Consider the following 22,503-nt stretch of genomic DNA (forward strand, 5'->3'; position numbering starts at 1 on the left):
ATGATGTAATTGTGCAGAGCTGCAGGTGTGCAGTAACATGACCGATGGAGGTTGTACAGAGTGTACTGTACATACAACGCAGTGCACCGATGCTTGTTTGTCTCAATCACCGTGTTCTCGTTCCAGGATTCATAATGAGGCAATAAACTATTTTAATGCACTCTAGAGGATATTTCCTCTGGCAGTTACCCACAGCAGACTGTCCGTCAGCGGAGATGTGACATGCTGCTTATAATCTAGGAAACATTAGCCAGTCAACAACGCGGCATTCTAATCACAAATAAACTATATGCAAAGTAAATAATTTGTATATTTTGACACAACATTATATGAACTAATCTGGGAACGAAGTGACATTGTTAATTGTCAACGTTGTTAACTTCAAACTGGCCAGATACCCATGCAGGTTAGCCAAACTTATTGTGTGCAACGAGGAATTATTACCAGTGACTGGTTTGAAACAAGATATAATGTGTTAATTTAGAGGGGCTGTTATGTAGAATACTTTTGGACTGAGCCAGATTAGCTGTTTCCCCCCATTTCCAGTCTTTTGCTAAGCTAACAAACTTTAATATTTAACCAACATATATATGAGTGGCATCAATCTTCTCATATTACTATTATAACTATTTGTTAAAAAATTGGATTTCAAAATAGTGAAAAAAAATCATCAAGTGTAATTTTGTGAGCCAGATAAATCTGTGTAATTCATCTACAGTGAGATTCTGCTTGTTTATTTATTTGGTGCCTTACTCATTTCTGTCAGTCAGCTGTTTTTTTTTCAGCACTGCAGTGTTCAAGCCTCGTGTGTCCATAGCTGACAAGTGGCTCGCTGTTTGGCCAATTACCACAAAAGTAAATGATTAAGAGCTGCGGTCCCAACGCCACGATAAGCTTTTAAGCCTGCAGAACCACTTCATGGTCTTCTACGCCGGCTTGCAGGGGAAACATAGCTGCTGTGCAACTTCTGCAGCTCCCTGCAGAGACTGAAGCTCTGGCTGCCCGCCCAAGCTGCTGCTTTTGGAGGAAACTTCCCTCTTTGTTGTGAGGTTTTCACTCCTTCTCTCTCTCTCTCTCTCTCTCTCTTCAGCGCAGCTCAGGGCTTAAAGCTTGAAGTGGGAGCTAATGAGGCAGTGAAGTAGGTTACCAGCCCGCAGTAGAGCTGGGGAACAAATTCTGCTGAAATGAAAATGTTGTACAGCTCAATCAAGACGCTCCGAACCGCGCTCCTCAAACTGTAATGAGGTGCACCGATGCTATCGATTGCTTAACGACGTCGATGTCTAGGGGGAAAGATGGATGACTTGTGTGTTTTTGTGAGGGACAAGGAATCATTCCCAAATGTGTCGGTGTGGCAGCAGCTGCGAATGTGTCTGTGTCTCTTCAGCCCGGACGAGCAGGTCACCTCTGAGGACTTTGTACTCATTTCTAATATGATTTACTCATTCAGTGTGTACAAGGAGGATATATATCGCAGTTCAAACTGCTGTTTTTTTTTACTAAATTCTTGCAGCATTGGTGTGAAGAGTCACTAACTGAAATTTACTTTAGGGCTGAAGTACTGTACTTCAGTACAAATTTGAGGTACTTGTACTTGAGTATTTTCATCTGAAGCCGCTTTATACCCTCCCTCAACTACATTGCCGAAGGAAATATTGTACTTTTTAAATAGCTGACATGTTCCTTCATCACCACACACACACACACACACACACTGTAGTTTATTGTGACCCAACCATACGTACACACACACCATCCTGCTGCCACCAACACTCACTCAAGCTCCAAATTTGGAATTAACCCGCCACTGACAATAGTCCCCAACTAATGCACTATGTCCTCCTGTTTGATTCGAGTTTGTTAATAACTGCAGTGACCTGCTTTTCTGGGTTGGAGAAGTTGGAAAGCAGAGAGACATATTGCAGCATTATTGGCTGGTCAGTACGGAGTTTGTTTGACGATAAGAAATATCTGCAGCCGTATCCTTTAAATATGAAATAAGAAGCCAATTTTAATGTTTGGAAAAAAAAATTTCTTATAAATATAAGACTGGGAGGAAATATAAATAGCAATATAATATGAATATATATGTATTAATTAATATATATACAACTCAACGCCGACAGATATATATTTAAGAATAGTTGAACTGCAAAATGTATTCATATGGTATAATACTGTGGTAGACAGGTGAGGAAGGTTGTACACAGAGACGTATAGAAATACACACATTGTCCTGTAAAGAACATATTCACATATTGATCCCAATTTATTTATGTTTCAATACCTTTAACATGCCGATCAGCTGTTTGTCAAGCTGTAAGAACCAACAAAGAAAAAGCTTTAAATCTGGATATCTCCTCTAAAATAATTGAATTTTGAACAACAAACACTTCATGGCAGCAGCTAAAACAGTCACTGATTGAGACACAAATCTCCTACAAAAATAAAAAAGTAGTGCTATTTAAGGGAAAGGGCAGAGAGAGAGAGAGGCGTAGTGAGTGTGAAGAAGAGACATCTGCTGAGGTCAGCAGAGGCACGAGGCAGTAGATAGTCTCCCCTTCTCCCCGAGCTGTCTGGACTGACGGACGGAGGGACACATTTAGACAGGATGTGAAATATTGAGCAGGAGGAGAGACTCACGGCAGATGGGAAAACTGAGGTAACCAAAACGAGTTGTTTTGCTTATTGTTGTGGAATTTGGTTAATTTTGTCAAAAGTCTACACACATGAGACTTGAAGAAAAACATCTCAGCTTGTGTCAATATGAAAGTACAATCAAATCCTAACAATCCTTTTTAAAAATGGCAGTTTTGCAACAAAATGCGACACGTGCACCATTTGACTCTTTTGATGCAACAACTCACTGATGTACCTTATATAATATCAGGCAGCAACCTCTGGTTCTGTAATGTTAATGCATTCTCTCTGCTGGCCACCAGGGGGCGACTCCTCTGGTTGTATAGAAGTCTATGATAAAATGAGTCTACTAAACATTGTAAACATGAGTTTATGTTCTCAATCTCTCGTTTCAAGTCTTCTTCAATCCAGCATGATGTTCATTTAGTACATTATAATCCATTTAGAGTCCACCAGACCAGAAAGCAGGGGATGCTTTAGGGGCGGGGCTACCTGCTGATTGACAGGTCGTTACCACGCTACCAATGCAGTTAGCTACTAAGATGACTTTAACACTTAGCTGTAAAGTTGACCTTGAATCATGAAGCTAACTTTATTAGCAGCTTCACACCAAAATCCAGATCCAGTAAGGTCGCTGCTTGGGGTGCCGCTCTGCGTGTTCATCAGACCCACCTGTTGCTCCTCCACAGTCCAACGAAACCGTATGCAATCTGACTTCTGTTTACAACCAGAGGAGTCGCTCATCATCACAGAAGTGCTGCCGATGCATCTTCAAAATGAATCCCAGAAACCTGAGGACTGATAATTATGTTCTACTATATTTGATGACACTTGTCACAACAAATATAATATATAAACAAATATAATAACTATAGCCCGTCTGATCTGCTTTAATATACTCACCTGGTCGTACACACACCTTGTCTTACTGTCCCTATGCTTCCTCCTCTCACCTTACCAGCCTCTCCCACAAAAACCACCACTGAATACTAATTTGCCATTGCAAGTATATTTTCAACAGAGCGTGTGTGTGTGTGTGTAACCGTGTGTGTGGAAGAGGCAGGCTGTGATTTGCTGGCGATGACTGAGAGAAGGAGGGAGGGAAGGAGGGAGGTACGCATTGACAAAGCGAAGGCTGAGGGAGGCAGAGAGAGGCAGAGCACCGTCCCTATCAGCTTGTTTTTTTTTCGCTCTGCGATTCAGGCGGCCAGCTCTCCTTTCCTCTCCTCCTCCTCCTCCTCCTCAGAAGCAGCACGAGCACTGGATCGGACGTAAAAAAAAGATTGCAACAGATAGATAAACCAGGCAGGGACGCGAAGATGAGGAAGGCATGAAAGACATCAGCGGCATTTCATCCCCCGAAAAACAGCGACTCCGGCTGAACGTACGATGGGGGGGGGGAGCAGAGAGAGTCTGAGAGAAAATACTGAGTGAGAGAAGTGGATCACAGAGGAGGGGGGGCGAGCGATGACAGTGGACCTCCACACATGGACAGAGAGCAGGACGACGGAGAAGTGAGATAATCTAGCAGTGCTGTGACTGTCAAAGCTGATGGGATCCATTTTACAGTGGGAGCAACAGGAACGCTGAGTGCTAAATCTCTTCTTCACTCGCCTCTTTTTTTTCCCCCTTTTTTTGGGGGGGGGGGGGGGGGCATTTTCTTCTCTTTGATTTACATCATATTTTTGGGCTTGTGACGAAATCAAGCTCGCTCTTTGGATTCTCTTCTCCGAAGTCCGAAGGCGGCTGTCCTTCCCTCCCACCTCTCTGTATCTCCCTCTATTGTGTGTGTGGGTTTTTTTGTGTGTGTGTTCGTAAAAGCATAAAAAGCTTATTGTGTGTGTGTCTGTTTTTACCTCTTGATTTCCGCATTTTTGCAGCCATCTGTTTCACGCTGGCTGTCCGTTGACACCTCCGCCAGTGTTTCATACCATCTGTGAGAGTGTCCACTTCCGTCCCTCTGTGTGTGTGTGTGTGTGTGTGTGTGCAGGTTTAACGCTACGTCTCCGTTGTGCGTTTGTCACTTGCTTTTTTTTTTTCGCTAAAAGGTGGCAGCTGGACAAGTGTCACCTTTGGGTGACTTGGCAGAGGCTCGTATCCTGCTGAGACCTCGGCACACAGTCACCTGGAGAAATTACACATCCGACCGCTTCGAAACTACAGCTCATTTGCCGTTTAAAACGTTGCAGGCAAAGTGTCGTCTTGGCAGCCTGCAGGAGAAAGTCTCACCTTCCCGAGTAGCGGCAAAGGAGTCGTTCCTGTCCATGTATAATTCATGGCGGCTCTGTTAATAATTTAGCGTCATGTGGGCACCCCGACGTTGCCTGGTGGGCGTTGATCAAGACTCTCAGGGGCGAGACTGTTGGGGTTCGATGCCTGCTGACAGCAGTCTGCTGATGTGTCGCCTCCCCCTGCCGTCTCCGCTGATCGCCGGCTGCTTCCAGTAACAGCTGAATTCACTTCCAGCTGTCTGTCGGCACATCAGCGTCTACTGGACGGCATCCAGATCAGACGAACCTCATTTTCCACTTCTTCTTTTTAATCAACTTATTTTCTGCAATACTTAAAAAATAAAGACTTCATCATCTGGGCAGTTTTTGTGAATTCCCAGCATTTTTTTTTTTTTATAGCATGATCGGTGTTAACAGCCTGCACTCGGCGGGGCGCCTACGCTCACGCTCCCTTTGCACTGTGCGGTACGGAAGGGACTTCCGGATGATGGACCCGTTTCGCTATCCCAGAACGCCGCGCTCACGCTCACTCAAACCCCTGGTGTTTCCAGACCTGCTGGGGAAGGCTCAGGACGGACAGAATCACCCGCAGGCCAGAAAGAGGAGGAAGGTACCGGACATACTTCATTTTTACTTGTACAAGTCATTCTGACACGTCGCTCATCATCACAAAAGTGCACATCTTCAAATCTAATCACCAAAATGCAAAGAGTAATCACTTATTGTCCTCATCCAACAAACCATCATTGCATCGCCAATACCGGAGCCATTTTATTACTGTCTTTATTATTGATTTACCGTCTTAAGCGCTTTGTACGCGTCCACGTCTGGAGAGTAGAGCGTTTGATGAATGAGACCGGTTTACTGCCAGCTCAGTACTGCGTGTTATGTAAAGCCACAACTCAAGGCTAATGGCCCTCATTTACCGGCACTCGGTGACGTTGATGGAGCAAGTAGGTGAAGGTGACGAACATCCATCCTTGTCTCAACGAGCCCCCAGACAGAACGTCTCCCACTTTATACTCCACTTCCATCCATCTACCTTTTATCTATTTATTTATTTATTTTTTATTTTTTACTTACCTCCCACTTAAGTCTTTAAATCCACAGTCTCTCTGCTGTTGATACTGTTGTGGTCCCTAAGGATTTACAGGAAGCTGTTTTCTTTTTCACACAAAAGATAGATTTTCAAACTTGAGCTGGAACACAGTTTCACTCACACTAAGCTTAAACGTTCAATATCGGAGTATAAAATGGATTTTCCTCTGGCGATCTGCTGCTTCCATGGAGCCATAGAGCAAGCGCACTAGCTTTTCCTTTAGCCCCGCCCTCCGCCTGGCCTCCTTCTCAGGCTCATTCACTTGAACAGAGGAAGGAAAAGATCTCTGGAACAACTAAACTACCACATTAACAGGAAGCCCATCCTCTCCTCCTGTCCCACATGGACATAAAGGCTCATTCTCGGTTGCTGTGACCATCTAATAATGACGCAGATGGGTGAAGAAGCCCAAGAGGGACATTGTGAAAGAGCAGTTTCATAGCGTCACCTTTTAGGCAATTTTCTCTACTGAACATTTTATAAACTCTGAAGTTAGTTCTCTTACACATAAATAACTTCCGTAGACAGAATGTATGTTGCTGTTAAAACTTTTTACAGCTTACAAAGTCACCATTAATATTTGATGTTGCCCAGATTTGTGCCACAGAAGCAGTTTGTCTTCCACTTTAAAACGGGTCGACTCTGGGATGCTCGGCCGTATTTCTCAGTCTGTGTGATTATTAAAATGTATGAGCACGTTTTATTGTAAATGCTAAGAATCTTAACGTGGAGCGTGAGTTGGAAGCTAGAACTAAATCCAGGCTGGATGGTCGTTAATATTCATGGACGTATTCCTGATTAGAAAACTCTGGGAATAACCTAAGTAGGCACGTCGAATCAAACTGCCCCCATTATAAATCCAATTTCATTTGAATAAAAGTCACAATGCAACAAAATCTTATTATTAATAGGTTGGAAGTCTAAAACAAGCAGAATCCAAGGGAGGACCGTTAGCAGCAGCTCTTTAATCAAAGCAATGTAATGGGAAATTATCGATTTTACCCCCCCATCCCCTCTCACATGGCAATTATGGTGCTGGTTGTTGCTGGTCTACGAGGAATTCAGAGGTGAACGAGGTGTGATGGAGTGCCTTTGAGTGTCCTCTCCATCACCTCTGCTGTCACTGCTGTCCATCAGCTGCTTCCTGATGGTGTGATGGCTTCATGCTGGAAACCATCCGCACGTCTTCATCGTTGCTACTGATTTTTAAGGAAGTTGAAGCCAAATGTGTTGCATTTTTCCGAAGCCTCTCAGACCGGCTCCCTCAGTAGACTCTGTTTTATTCTCCTTGCTTCTATTTTGTTTTTGTGTTGATGAATTGTGATGATAATGAAAGTGAAAGAAAGTCAAAAGTGGAGGAAAATGACCCTGCTGCAAAGAAGTGACAGAGAGTCCGATCACAAACGGGACGGAAACGTCTTGATAACCTCGATAAACATTTTTTTCTCCAGTATTTTTACAACATATTATTGCTTTTACTGAAGTAACAGATCCTGCAGTGCTGCTCCTAGCTACATCTAATTGATTAATCCATCGATTAATTGATCAATAAAGTGTCTTTTTTTTAACTTACTTGCACTCCATTAACACTCCATTAACAACTAACATGAAACTGAGGGAAAACAGCAAATCTTGAATTGATCTCTTCTTCTTCTTCTTCTTCTTGACTAGTTAATTAATCAACTGATTGACTAGCTCTACAACATCACCTGCAGTTACAAGCCAAACAAAAATTATTTTTAATGATATTCGGGTAATTTGCAGGCAGGTAATTTCAAATTAAATGTATGCATTAGTCAAATATTACCTAAAGCTTCATATAAATATTTAGGTAATAATTCTTTTCTAAAACATCATTGGCAGAATGACTCTAATCTGACCACAGATACCTGCGTGAGTAGAGAACGGACACAGTCAGTGCGTGAAAGCGGGTCGGGTATCATTTTGTCTTTATTCATTTTCGCGGCCGGGTCGAATGGCTGCATCGGGCGAGGTCGGGTCACTTGTAAAAGGAAGCTGTGTTTTCACTCAGGTTTTCGTTTAACGTTTCGATTTGTTGTGTGTGTGTTTGTTCATGTTCCTAAGCTGTAACTTAATTTTAGTTTCACGCCGGTTGATGCATCGGAGTCTAAATTATTTATCGGGCCCATTGATTGTCTCGTCCATCCATCGCCGCGCTGGGCCCTCGCCGTGTAATGGCGGTTGCGGCGGTTGACTCATTGGATGATTGATGGATTGTTTGGCAAAAAGAAAATGAGATAAGCTCAGGCAAAGGGCAGTTTGAGCAGCAGTGAAAAGGGATGACATTTCTCCGAGTACAATTTATTGAATGAAGCCGGTTTGCTTAGTGTGCGGCTTTCACAGAAACCACACCTGCCTCTGTAACATTTGATCAAACGATTGGAGCGTAGATGCAGCTCGTCATGTTTGTCTGAAAATGTGATTTTCTTGTGTTTCTCTGCAGGCTCTCTACAACTCAATCAAGAACCAGAAGCTGCAGTGGACGCTGTAAGTCATTCACTTCGATGTTATTCACCTTAAACTGCATTTATTCAGATTTTCTCCTCCACTGTGACTCAGTTTCTGTCCTTTTGCTCGTCAGCGATTAACCAAATTCACATTTAGGAGACGCACTGCAGGTGAAAATCTCTTCATGAAGCTGCCACGCAGTTGATTACTTACAATAAGACAGCTTTTTTCTTATTTAATATGTGTTCATTTGCACACTTCTCCGGATCAGAGATCTGAACATCGGATGAAGCCAGGCTCAAAATCCTTGTTGACATGAGGTTTATACCGAGGGAATATCTCTTTTATCACCCTATTATACTGTCAACAGCCATTTAGTATTAAAATGTTGTATAAATCAGGCTATGAATGATAAAGGCACAACAAACTAGATTCAATAATAGATATCAGCATGAATCTTCCCCAATTTAGACAATTCTATTTTCAAGTTTTCTGTTTTAAATATACAAATGAGGCATTATCTAATGGTAACCTTTGGTGAATTTAGGACAATTGTACGGACGCAAATAGACAAAGTAGTATAATAATGTTTATTTTGGATGTTTTTCTTTACAATCGTCTAAATGAAAGCTCTCAAATTTATCCAGTGCATGTAATGTTTCTTGAAGTGTCTCTCCTTAAACAGCATTCATATCATTTTCTCCTCCTCTATGACTTTTTTCTGTCCTTTAAGCCGTCATGTATGAACTGAAATACACACACACACACACACACACATTGTCCTGAAGGGCAGGAAACAATCAGGGATATTGATTAACTTGTTAGCATCCTCATTAATGACGTGAGTCTCGTCTTGGCATGTGAAGGAAACATTAGTGTGTCAAGGGTTGCTATTCTGGATCACAGTTCCAGAGCGCCTCAGAGATGCCAATTAAGTCACTAGCTTTCCAAGCTTTGTTGCCATAGTTACGGGACCATGGATACGACTCCATAGCTACCGCAATGCTCTTTCCTCCCTGTGTTCTCTCAGCCGCAAACACACACACTCGGGAACAGATGGATTGTACTGTATGCACAAATATACACAGGAAATGTATTTGTATGTGTGTTATCTTCGGTACATGTGACTGTGAGGAAAAAACAAAAACAGGGACATTGACTAAGAGAGAGTGAGACTCATTTTGAATGGCTCTTTACCTGCATCCTGTACAAAGGTGTGACCACAGCCTCCCACCACCTCTCCAAAAATAGCTGCAGCAGCTCCCGAAGCAGCCAGGCAAAAAAAAGTGGTCAGAGGAGCATCGAGTAGGAGATCCACAGAGAGCCAGGCAATCCAGTTCAAACATCTCCGCTGACATATAGTTGGCTATTTAAACACGGCCACCGCAGCACAGACCAAGCGGGGGACAGAAGAGATGTCATTTTTAGACACGCGTAAACACCGCCGAGCAAAGACAATCCACCTCCAAACAAATAACCAAATTACAGATTGAGAGATTCGGCCCACAGCAGTCTGAGCTTTCACGGATTTTGCCAGCCGAGAGTGTATTTTTTTTATTTTTTGATATTTCAGCTGGCCGAGATCATAGAGTGTATTCTGGCTCTGCTTTTGGGGAGCTGAGCACGGTGTCACTTTTGCCACCCGCTTCACACACTACTTGTTTAGTTGACGCATCTTTCATCGCACAGAGGGACATTTTTTCACTTGCTAACTCGTCGACTGTGACCAAGATCAAGGACAGACTCCTTATGTGGATTCTTTCTGTGGCTGCAAACGCTGCTTGTCTTTGTCCTTGTGCACCTTATGTCAGGAAATGTTGGTTTTGTGCGTTTGCAATTTGCAGACTGTAATCACGTGCATACTGCAAAAGTCAAGAATCAAAAATATAATATAGATTATGTCAGAATATTCTGTTAAAATAGAATGGATTTCATCATCATGGATATAGAACAATATCCACAGTCGTCATACATACAATACAATACAGAATCATACAATGAAATGCAGTTATGGAAATGTTGGTATTTCTCTGCAAACCACAGGACATGTTGAACGTATCAACCAAAAATAAATGTTTTAAATATGTAAGCCTCACGTCATGCTTGTAGAAACGCAAGTGGCTAATGCTGTGACACGATTGGTTCAAACTTTTTGAAAAAAGTCATGGTTTGTGTTATAATAGTAATGCTACAACATAACTGATCAACCAATGTAATGTCATACTGACATAATGTAGCGTCATATAGAGTCATAAAGTAGCTTAATAATAGCCTGACATCGTAGCCTGACATCGTAGCCTGACATCGTAGTCTGTTATCGTAGCCTAACAATGTAGCTTGACAGGACTTGGACAGTGGTCTCCTTGGTGAAAGTCATGTGATAGTTTGACTCATCCATCACCTGTCACTGGAATACGTTAAATAATGCCCAGATGTTTTCCTGGCTTACATATATTAAAATATTTAAATAAAATAGAATGTAAACAATCCAAAATGGAATAAAAATGAAATCAGAATTGTGTTTACAAAGTGTTTCGCCAGTGTAACATTACATAACCAGAAATACTTTCCATTCTATATATAGATCGTGCTTTAAAAAACCCTCTCCAGTACAGGCCTCCTGTTATCGAGGTGTTATCACATGAATACAAATTGTATATTTCATAAATCTACGTGTCCATCTCACCACAGGTGTCTTTGTGTGGGCACGCGGTATTTTAACACAAACACAAAACACGGCGATGGATGTTATTTTCACGCCCCCGCAGAGAAAAGACACGGCCACTCTGTGAACGCTGCAGTTGGACGGTCCTCGCTCGCACACAAACTCAGACCTGTACAACACATCATGCACTGAAAGAGACGCAACAAGTGGGAGACGCTGGGACGTGGATAGAAACAGGGTGTAAATGGCAGAATATGACCATATGATATAACGAGTGCAGCGTGGACAACAAAGTAGGAAATGCTCTGTTATACCTTTACTTAACAAGCATAAAGTCAAGGTTCACTTTCGGTCTCACACGGGACTTGAACAGCTGTCTCCTCTCTGAAAGTCCTGTGATTGATTGACTCATTCACCACTGCTCCCGTCCACCTTTTTAGAGGATTTTCTCACTTGTTGCACTTGTCATTATTATACCACATAACTTTCAGCAGCGGTCGATGAGTGCAGCGTGGCGAACCAAATAGGAAATGGGCGACAGGGAGCGGAACAGACAAGACCCAATCTGCTCTGTTATTCCTTTCATTCTGCTAATCCCTGTTCGGTGGCTGCAGGATGCGTGTCCGTCTTTTCTCTTCGTGTCACAGTAAACGTCACTACTGTGTTAATTGATTTAAAGAAGTCAAAGTATTAATACAGTAAAACTGTAAAAATACTGTTACAACAACCGGTCGACTCGTTCAGCCGTCATTTTTTGGCGTCGCATCAACAAACCTTTTATTTCCTGTTTTCTCTCTTCTTTTCAGTTTTAGTTCACCTCAATTTGCTCGTCTGTCCTTTCTCTGTTCTTTTCTTTTGCTTCCTCTCCTTTCTTTCCTTTCCTTTATCGTGTTTTCCATTCCTTTTCTTTTGTTTCCTTTGTTTCCTTTTCTTTTCCTCAGCCCCCCTCTCTTTCTTTACATTTCTCTTTACCTCTCCTATTGTGTTTTGTGTTTCTTTTTATTTAATTTGTTGAATTCATTCCTGTGTGTGTTTTCATCTCTCCCCTTTTCTTATCTTTCTTCTTCTACTTCTTCCTTTCCTTTCTTTTTCTTTCCATCTTTTCCTCTTCTCTTATTTCCTTTCATTTTTTCTCATGTACTCTCCTCCCCCTCTCCCTTTTATTTGTTTTTTTTCTTCCACTTGTTCTTTCTACATCTTCATTTCCTTCCTTCTGTTCTTCTTCATCTTTTCATTTCTCTTTACTTTCTTTGTCTTTTCTTGTCTTAATCTCTTATTTCCTTCCCTGTCTCGTCTCCTCACTCCTATTATTGTGTGATGATGTTCTGCCATGAGAGAGGGATCAGCTTTGTCTCTGTCTCCTCACCCCTCTATCTCTCCTCCATCCTCCCCCCTCTCTTCTCCATCTCCTCTCACTTTGTCTCTGTGTAGAATGGGATTCAGGCAGGCCAGCAGTTACCAGGCAACAGGCTAGATGCTCATTGGCTCTGTCCCTGCCTCTCTTTTCTCCGGCTCCTTCACGGGGTTAACTGCTGTTATGTACTGTTGGTTACTCATAGTGTAGTCTCGTGGGGGGGGTCTATATTTTTCTATTTTCGGGCTGAACTTTTACATGGGTGCCGCCTGGTGAGGTAACAAGTGGAATTGCGGTGGTGTTACCTCACTGGGTGGACGCAGAGACACTCGGCGTTGTCGCCTAAAGCATGTATTATGTCCTAATGTGACAAATCCCTTTAAAAACACGGCACGTTGTGACGGGTTATCTAAAGGAGAGCGGGATTAGCAGTGCTGCAGTCAAAAATGGTTCTAAAACAGTAATTGATTCAAAAATAGGCTAGTGGAGCAGCAATATAAAAACAAAAACATATTTTAAAATGTTTTAAAATTGTAATTAAACAGTAAAAGATTAAATAATACACATAAGAAATGAAAGAAGGACCACATGACAAGAATATGAATTAAGATTTTTTTTTTTAAATGGACCACATTTTCTAAAGTAATGTTAATGAAAGTAATACAAAAATAAAAAGGAGCTATTAGACAATAATTTCTATTAAAAAATCATAATTAAATTGGGTAACAAACCCTGATTACAACAAAAATATTTCATCATCTAAACAAAAACATAAAGAAGAAGAAGAACAGAGTCGAGACGAACATAAAGAGACTTGTTTTGCAGGAAAACTACACAAACACACACTCACACGAGAGTTGTTAGACAGAAACTAAGCTGCAGTCGGCCAGAACTCATTTCGGAGACGGCTCCTCGAGGCCCGTTTCTAATGAGCGACGTGCACAGAAACTTCACATCCAGCAGCAACAACTCTCAGCATGAAAACACGCTTCAATAAGGATCAGAGTCTGATATATTATACTGTACTCTGAGACCGGTTCCCACGGTAATATGTTCAAAACAATTAGTTACAATTAAAGTATGTGTCAGTTCTTTAGCTTTGTCAATGTAACTTATGACACTGTCACTTTAAGTAGTTTATTGGACAAACACTTTAGGTAACTTACTAATTACCTTGGCAGGTATAGCATTTTTATTATTTAACGGTGGTTATTCTTTTACATAATATGTAGGAGCATGTAAAGAAGCTGTGGGAAGTGGATGTAAGAAAACCAGGGAATAGTAAGCAAACGCAATTACAACAGAATTAAAATAACTATATAAAAAAGTCATAAAATGGGGTTCAAAGTTAACAGAATATCACAGACCAAACAAACCCCATCCAAAATATAACAATATGATCCTAGTCCAAAACCATGGGACTAACCTACTATGTATTTAGGTCAGCTGTACAACAATATCTTGATGCATTTGAATTGTAATACAAAAACATTAAAAAACACAAAAGTAAACAGTAAAATATTGAGAATATAAACGAGAAAAATAACTACAAATGAGGCAGATCTAATAGATTACTTATGATATGTTGTTAATATTATTGTGAGGCTTTTGATGACATCACAGTCTTCCTCCCCGGATGGAGGCAATGTTTTTAATGACTTCTCATCCACGTTGGTTCAGAGCTTAAGAGTTTATAAGACTGTAAAGCCTCTGAAAACTCTTACTCACCTCTTCAAGAGGAGGAAGAGTTTCACCTCAAAGCTGGAACAAGAAAGCTGTTGTCACTATTTGGCCGCGGTGCTCAGTGATCAAGGAGAGTGGAGACTTCCTCTTCTTCTTCTTCTTCTTCCTCTTCTACTTCCTCCTCTTCCTCTTCTCAGGAGAACCGCAGCAGGAAACACACAGTTACTGCTTTGAAGGCAGCCTCATTCACTCAGCTTCCCCCCCGAGATACACAAGGCTTCGTCAGTGACTTGTGCAACAAACAGCTCTTCCAAGTCACCAGCAGTGGCTGTTGGATGTTACTGTGTTCTGGTTGAAAGGGAAAGTTTCCCGCTGAGTGTGTGAGATCTCTGGACCTGCTAGTCCTCTGCTGTAATGAGCACAGAGCGAAAGATGTGTTGATCTGCGCCGCTAACGAGACGTGACACATAAGTGTCGATCACCACGGAGATCTGTTATTTATTTATTTATCTTTGTCTCCATAGCGACGAGGAAGAGCTGCGGAAGTCGTTTTCGGAGCTCGGGGACAGCCTGTGTGACTCCACCGCCTCCAGATCGGTGAAGGGGGAGGGCGGCGGAGGTGGCGGAGGCGAGAAGCCCCTGGCGGACGAGACGCATCCGTCCAGATCGCTGCTGTACAAGAACGGTTTCCTGGTCCGCAAAGTCCACGCCGACTCGGACGGCAAGAGAAGTACGAGGCCTCAGACCCTTTTCTGTTACGTTTCACGATGCACAAAGAGAGCCGAAGGGATGAGTCCTAAAAAACGGGAAAGTAATCAGCAAACTAAGAGCACCCAGGTGGAAAATAATATATTTCAAATATATTTACATTTCCAAGACTGTATTGCAAATATATTAACAATGAAATATCTGGAAATCTTCATAATACTACTTCTAACATGCTTTAAAATAATTGCACTATAGTACAATAATATATATATAGAAAAAAATATTACTAAAGTGTACTTATGTCAACTTGGTTGTTAAATATGTTTTTAAATGTATGCTCAAAGTGATTATTGTACCAATGCACTGTAAGCATTTTAAAAATTCATGAATTAATTGGAATATGCCAGAAATAAGAATATATTAATGGTACATGCTTATATATTATCAAGACATTAAATGCATTTTAAGGTAGTCATAACACAAACAAAGCAAACTTTAATTTCATTGATCATGGGTGTATATTTGTACATACACAGCCATGTGCTTAAGTGTACTAAGTATACTTGAAGTTGTTCAAGTTTTGCACATAAAAGTACATTAAATACACTTCAAATTGTGCGGGGGTAAAATGTCCCCAGAACGTAATTTAGACTTTAATAGAAACGCTCCTCTTCTACTGGTTCCTGTACGGTTCCTGGTCCCTGAGGAAAGATCCTGCGGCTTTAAACCGTAACTCCAGGTGAAATATTAACATGTTTCTGTTCCTCACAGCACCGAGAGGGAAGAGAGGCTGGAAGACCTTCTATGCCATCCTCAAAGGGCTCATTCTCTATCTGCAAAAAGTAAGTCATTATCACACAGTATATTTTATGTATATATACTACTTTGTGTCAGTAAATGAAGCCATTTTTAACAGCTGCTACTTTATATTCATTATTCAACTTTTGAACATCCGGTTTTACTTTCACGGCAGCAGTACATTTAACCGGAGGTGAATCTTATTCTCACGGTGGAGATCCATAATGTTCTTTTTGTGCATCATGTCACCTGCTTACAGTCCACAAATCAACCAAAGCGCTTCACATTCAAATGAAGCCACTTTACTAAACCTGTTTCCTGCGTTGGACAGACCAAACTGCGTCTGTAGCACCGTATCAAATCTCTGTTTTTTTAGTGTCTTCTTTTGTTAAATAAAACAACATATATTGTTTAAAGTAAAGTTTGAAAAATGAATTGTGTTATTGCGAATCATGAAAGCAACTTTTTTTTAATGCTTACATTTTTCAACATCGATGACGGTATCAGGAAATGTGTTGTTTTGGTGCAGACACCTTTAATAGCCCTTTGTGCTCTCTCACCGCTCCTCAAATGCAAATATGTTCCTCGTCAGCTCTCCCAACTTTAATAAGGGTTGGGACCCCTTGGTGTTAATCACAGTTTTCATTGCTTATTTGTTACTGCCGTGCCAGGGGGAGTACAGGCCTGATAAACAGCTGTCTGAGGACGACCTAAAAAACGCTGTGTCCATCCACCACTCTCTGGCCATGAAGGCTTCGGACTACAGCAAGAGGCCCAACGTCTTCTACCTGCGTACCGCCGACTGGAGGGTGTACCTCTTCCAGGCGCCGTGAGTCCTGTTTTATGCTTCCTCGCTGAGCTGCAATAACGTCACCACAATTGTGTATGAGCTCCCTTTTAATCAGACTTTGGATAGAAGTGTTTCTATTTTCTTCGATTCTTCATTATAATCCATTTAGAGTCCAACAGACCAGAAAGCAGGTGATGCTTTAGGGGCGGGGCTACACGCTGATTGACAGGTCGCTATCACGCTACCAATGCAGTTAGCTACTAAGATGACTTTAACACTTAGCTGTAAAGTTGACCTTGAATCATTAAGGTTAATTTTGTTTGCAGCTTCACACCAGAATCCACATGGATCCAGATCCAGTAAGGTTGCTGCTCTGCTGCTTGTGTTCATCAGATCCACCCGTCGCTCCTCCACAGTCCAAATATGGTCACTTCCTTGGTTGCAAAAATACAACATGGCGAAGGCCAAAATGCCGTCAAAACCGTAGTCCAGTCTTATGTTTCCATGTAGATTAATGAATCAGGTAGCACTGAAGTGCATGTAGCCACACTTTTAAACAACAGTGTTTTTTCAGCTTTGTGGCACCAATTTGATGAAGATCATCTCCTGTTTCATTAGACAATGAAGCACAAAGCCGGCTCCATAAAGAAATGTTTGATCTTCTTCTGCCATCTTTGTGTTTGCTCTGCCACTAACTGGAGGAGGTGCGGTCCATGTGTGTTTTGTTTATGGATTCAATCCAAAGTGGCAGAAACGGAGGGGGAAAAGCACTTGTGTGTTTGTTGCATCGACCCCTCCACGAGAAGACCTGCCGGGAGACGAGCATGTGGCAAAATAAAAACATATTCCCATTTCTGCCACTTTTCTTTTTATTTAATCCCATCAACAAAATGTACACAGAACCCATTTTTTTAATGTGGTAAACTAAAATTCTGGCTCATGGCCACATGTGGGTGTAACACTGTGCCGTCCACATACTTCCTCCCGTGCATTATGGCTGCGGCTGGCTAATCACAGCTGAGCGCCCAACCTCGGCTAACGACATGCGGTGCCAGCTGTGCACATGGTGCATATGGTGAGCAGCCCACATGCAGAGAGCACGCGGTCTGATGAAACACACACACACATATAGATGTACATATTTATATTTATACGGATGTTAAGAGGACAGGTGGAGGTGTGCATGTGTGTGTTATCAGGATCCAGGAAGTGGCACATGAGTGGCCACATGTTTCGGCCCCCAGGAGGACTCGCTCTGTGCTCCAGTTGCAGCTCGCATTTGTCCCAGATACTCTACCCCTCTCTCTCTCTCTCTCTCTCTCTCTCTCTCTCTCTCTCTCTCTCTCTCTCTCTCTCCCTCCCTCCTGGGGGATTTAAGCCAGGCTGTCTGATTCGATCTGATATTTCTCATGGGCCCCTAATGGGTCTGTTAGTGTAAAACAGGCCCTTTTTCTCTCGTGCATTAATTGGCTCCAAAATAATTTCTTTGTCAACAGCGAGGCTGCTCGCTCTCCGATAATTATCCCTTTGATGCTGTAAGCCGGCCACATGCTGAAGGGAGCACGGAGAGGAGCTGATAAGTAGGTTCCTACCTCGTGTCTCAGATCTGTTTGTAATTGTTCCGTGGCAGGAACGCGGAGCAGATGCAGTCCTGGATCACGCGCATCAACACGGTGGCCGCCATGTTCTCGGCGCCTCCTTTCCCAGCAGCCATCGGCTCCCAGAAGAAGTTCAGCCGGCCGCTACTGCCGGGGACGACGTCGAAGTTCTCCGAGGTAATGTGAAGGGCTGTTTCTAGTCCTGCAGAGGGGGACCGTACCTGAGTCGGGACCAGGATCCTGTAAATCAGCCCAAAGCCCATGCAAATCTTTCAATGGTAGAATAATGACCGGCTCTGTGAGGCGATTTTCAAAAGGAGTTGATGAGTGATTTTTCACAACCTATTGGCTAATAGTAATTAGAATTAAATGTTCATGAATAAACACGCTGCTCAACGCAGACGTAATTAATCAGTCGTCGCAATTTTCATTCGGTCGATCCGTTCGAGATGTTTCACAGCCCGAGTTTGACATCTTTCTTCTCAGGAGGAGATTATTGATGGCGTGTCACGGTGGCCCTGTGCTTAAGACGTATGCCGCGTACTGTAATCGACGCGTCCTGCAGGGGAAGTTTATTGCATGTCATTCCCAGCCGCCTCGCTGCAGTCCAACTTTGAATGAAGGCCAAATGTCCCAAATGTGTCTTGTTATAATTGAATGCTGTTATTTATTGTCACAGTGGCACTGAAACCTTGACATGAGAGGGAAAAAACCTGTCTTTGCCTCATGTGATTGTTCCTTCCTGTGAATACTGGACATGAAATGATCACTTCCTAACATGCTTCCAGTGTGAATCCAAAGTCTCTGTACTGTGGGGAAAAAACAAAGTTCATCTGAAGTTAATTTGAGGCTTTGGAAGTCTGAATTAGAACAACGAGCTGAACGTTTTTTTGGTCTTTTAGTCTCCCAAATCTCGTCTTTGTGTTTCTGTGCTGCACTTCGGAGCCGAGATAGCAGCACGAAGAGGGAGTTTGGTGCTAAAGACGATAACTTCAGTCCGACCTTTGAAGCCTTGTATTAACTTATCAAAGTATTTTTAATAAGAGCAGGATCTGGTCCTCCAACGCTTAGATTGGAAAGTCTAAGTCTGGAGTCATTAGTGGCAAAATAGCACATTCATATATAACATGCTAATAACATTTGCATTTAATGTAGTTTATTTTCTATAATTTGTCAGTGACGTATGCATCCCATTTAGACCATTACTCCTTTGCCTTTCTGTAAATTGGGTCTCTTAGATAGAAGGAACTGGGTCCCTAACATAGAAAACACAAGTCGACACTTATCTGGTGGGAAAACCGTCAGTTAAAGAAGGCATGTGTTCATGTTCTCCTTCAACTCCCTCCTGATGTCAGCGTTGACCTTGGTCTTACAGGAGGAGCAGATCCGGTCCCATGAAGCCCGATTCAGAGCCCTCTCCACCGAACTGGCTGAGCTGCGCTCCTACCCGCCCGACCGCAAGGTCAAAGGGCGCGAGCTGGAAGAGTACCGGCAGCGAGACGAGTATCTGGAGTTTGAGGTGAGCTGGACTCAGAGAAAGGCAGTGAAGCATCACATCATTAGTACAGTACTGTAACTCCCTCTCTCTCTGTCTACAGAAAACACGGTACGGGACTTACGTCATGCTGCTGCGAGCTAAAATCCGGAGCGGTGAGGAGGACCTGTCTCTGTTCGAGTCCCAGCTCCTGGAGGACAACGGGCTGCAGAGGGCTCACTCCAGCCCCACGCTGCAGGACGCCAGCCAGATCAGCCAGATCAGCCAGTCCAGCAGCACCAGGGACGGTGGCAACAGCAGCAAAGCCAGCGGCTGCAGCAGCAGCAGCAAGCCACGGCAGGAAGGCCAGAGACACAGCTACCGGCAGGCTGTCAAAAAGTGAGACGGGGCGGGGGGCGCCGGGAGCGGCACAGCGTTGCACTGCCAGCTTTAGGCTGTCTCCCTGCATAGGTTTTTATTTGAGATCCAGGAGGGTTTGGAGCTCTGCTTGAAGGGGGAGCAGGAGTGAGGGTCCGCCCTCCCCCAAACCATGACGCCCTCCCCGGCACCCCAACCTTCTCATCGAACAGAGGAGGTGCAGATACTGTGACTGGCAGCATGGCTGAGAAACACCAGCGGGGTGTTTGTGCAGGAGGTCTGGGAGGTCACAGGTCTGCAGAGAGGAGGGGACTTTGAGAACGTAGGCTGGGCGCCGCAGCACACTGAACCATGAGATCAAGAGAAGCACTTATAGATCGAACATGCAGTGACAGACGATCATCCAGCATCCTTTGCTTTTCTCCCCTTTAGTTTGAAACACCTCCACGGCCACCTTCTCCCAGCTTTGTTCTCTCAAACCGGTTTGGGACCAAACTTTCTAAAGCATCACGTTTTAGGCCTGGTGGACCTCTCACCGGGTGTCACGGAGCCGTGTGCATTCCAGCTCCTTGTTTTCCGCCGTGGTGCGTTCACATTCCACATGGGGGGCTGGACGTCGCAGCTTTTAGCTACTGTTTCTCTGAAGGTGGCGTCGAGATGAACCTACGGACCGTTTCTCGAGGCACAGTAGTGAAGTGTTGAGGCTGCAGCACGTCATGGTGCAGCTCCTCTTTTCTCTCGCTGCTGGCGAGCGGCGGCGACGCCAGCAGGACTTTGCAATGCTGCTGACGTGCAGCAACTGCATCTAGAGAAGTCTTTTCTGTTTGTTTGTTTGTTTGTTTGTTTTTGCTTTACTTGAACAGGAGATCTTTTCCCCAGTTGCTTTGGCTTCTGTCCCGTGGTGCGCTTCTGTTCTCTTTCTACTTCTTGGCTGAATGTCGTTTTCTTCAGTGATCTGCATGCCTGCATCCAGCACTGCTTCTTTTTAGGCCTTTTACTAAATTGAGGGCAGCAAAACGTTGTTCTCCGGGGTCATTTAGGTCTTTTCTCCTCATGCTAGTGCCATACCCGACATGTGTTACCTCCGTCTGTACTTATAGCCTCTCATTTATAAACCCTATTTTAACACTCACCGGGCAGACCCTGAATGTTCTTGTTTTTTCAATATTTTTACAATATTTTACAGTCGTTTGTTGATGTTGAACCTATTCCTCCTGTGTATGTCAAGTGTATATGATATTGAAAAATGTAATAGGTAAAATATGCTATCCGCACTCTTTGTAAACATACAGGATGCGTTGTGTATATACACATATATGTGTGTGTATGTATATATGTATATATATATATATATATATATATATATACGCACACACACATATATGTGTGTGTATGTATATATGTATATATGTATATATATATATATATATATATATACGCACACACACAACGCACCATCAGCTTATATTGTAGGATATATGACGGTATATTTACAATATATTCACTATTGTGATTACGCATTAGGTGCAATCAGAGTTTCTCAAGTCCTAGCAGCGCTACACGATAATCACGTTTGGGTTTTTTTCTGACACGATGATAATAATTCAGCACAATATGAGTATTATAGTGATGTCTATGTACCTATCAATGATTAGTAAGTGATCAGAGGGTGTTTAGTGACGGGATTAAACACACACATGTGTGAGGCGTTCAGCTGCCGTGGGAGGTCGTCCAAAGACAGCGCATGGTCGGCTATGAGCTAATAGCATGATTTTAAAGGTACCGGGGTCGTTGTTGGAGATGCATGAATCAAAGTGGAGAATGTATTAAATAGAAGGGACGGAGGGTGATGGGCAGCAAGTTTTGGTCACCATAAACGCCTCATAGCATCAGAGCCATTCTCTACTCAGGCTTTTAAATGACATCTGAAGTGGCTGCAGTGCCGGCATCCAACCAGCAGGGAGAGCTGTCGCTGTTTTGTTTTTAGAGCCATAATCACACCTGCTGCACCTGCAGTGAATATGCATGACATCACCCACCGGGAGGGGGGGGGGGGGGGGGGGGGTAACAGGGCTGAAAATGACACAACACCCGTTTGTATTAACTGTGATGTGGAGTCTGTTGGAGTGTGCGTCTTGTCGGTGGATGTCGGCGTGTGCATGCTGCGACTGCCGGTTGCGAATGTCGTCTGGCACTTCTTCTTCTTGTTCCGACCAGCGTCGGCCACCATGTCGTTCGCTCTGAATGTGAAATTGTTTTTGGAACATATGAGTTGATTTTCACGTATTTTAAGCGTTTGGCCTCTCAGTCACGTTCTGCCTGCGGTTTCAGAGCAGAGACGATTAGTCGATTGACAGGAAGTTACATTAGTGGTTTGTCAAGCAAAAAAGTATAAATGTTTCAAAGTTTCAGCTTGATTATGAGTATTTCCTCCTTTTCTTTGTTTTGTGTGATAGTACTTTGGTAAAAGTACTTTCTGATATGTTGTTGACCAAACGATTAATCGTTAATGAAAAGGATCACAAGTTTGCTTGTTTTTGTTTTTCATCTACACCTCCTCTTGTCCTCATCATCTCACTGATATCTTTTTCTGTCAGGTGGTTTTTAAAGGTTTAT

At 43.0% G+C, this 22,503-nt stretch overlaps 1 protein-coding gene across 1 annotated transcript in view; it reads left to right on the forward strand.

Moving 5' to 3' along the window:
• Window positions 1–22,296, forward strand: part of LOC311032770 (uncharacterized protein) — a 46,629-nt gene extending 24,333 nt beyond the window's left edge. Inside the window, exons 10-16 of the mRNA XM_084039784.1 lie at window positions 8,435–8,478; window positions 14,666–14,871; window positions 15,621–15,691; window positions 16,319–16,476; window positions 18,068–18,212; window positions 19,411–19,554; window positions 19,634–22,296. Coding sequence (XP_083895910.1) covers window positions 8,435–8,478; window positions 14,666–14,871; window positions 15,621–15,691; window positions 16,319–16,476; window positions 18,068–18,212; window positions 19,411–19,554; window positions 19,634–19,912 — 1,047 coding nt within the window. The 3' untranslated portion in view covers window positions 19,913–22,296. The remainder of the gene's footprint in view (window positions 1–8,434; window positions 8,479–14,665; window positions 14,872–15,620; window positions 15,692–16,318; window positions 16,477–18,067; window positions 18,213–19,410; window positions 19,555–19,633) is intronic.
• Window positions 22,297–22,503: the final 207 nt, after the last annotated feature.

Source organism: Eutrigla gurnardus (genome assembly GCF_963514095.1).
Source record: "Eutrigla gurnardus genome assembly, chromosome: 22".
NCBI classification, from domain to species: domain Eukaryota; kingdom Metazoa; phylum Chordata; class Actinopteri; order Perciformes; family Triglidae; genus Eutrigla; species Eutrigla gurnardus.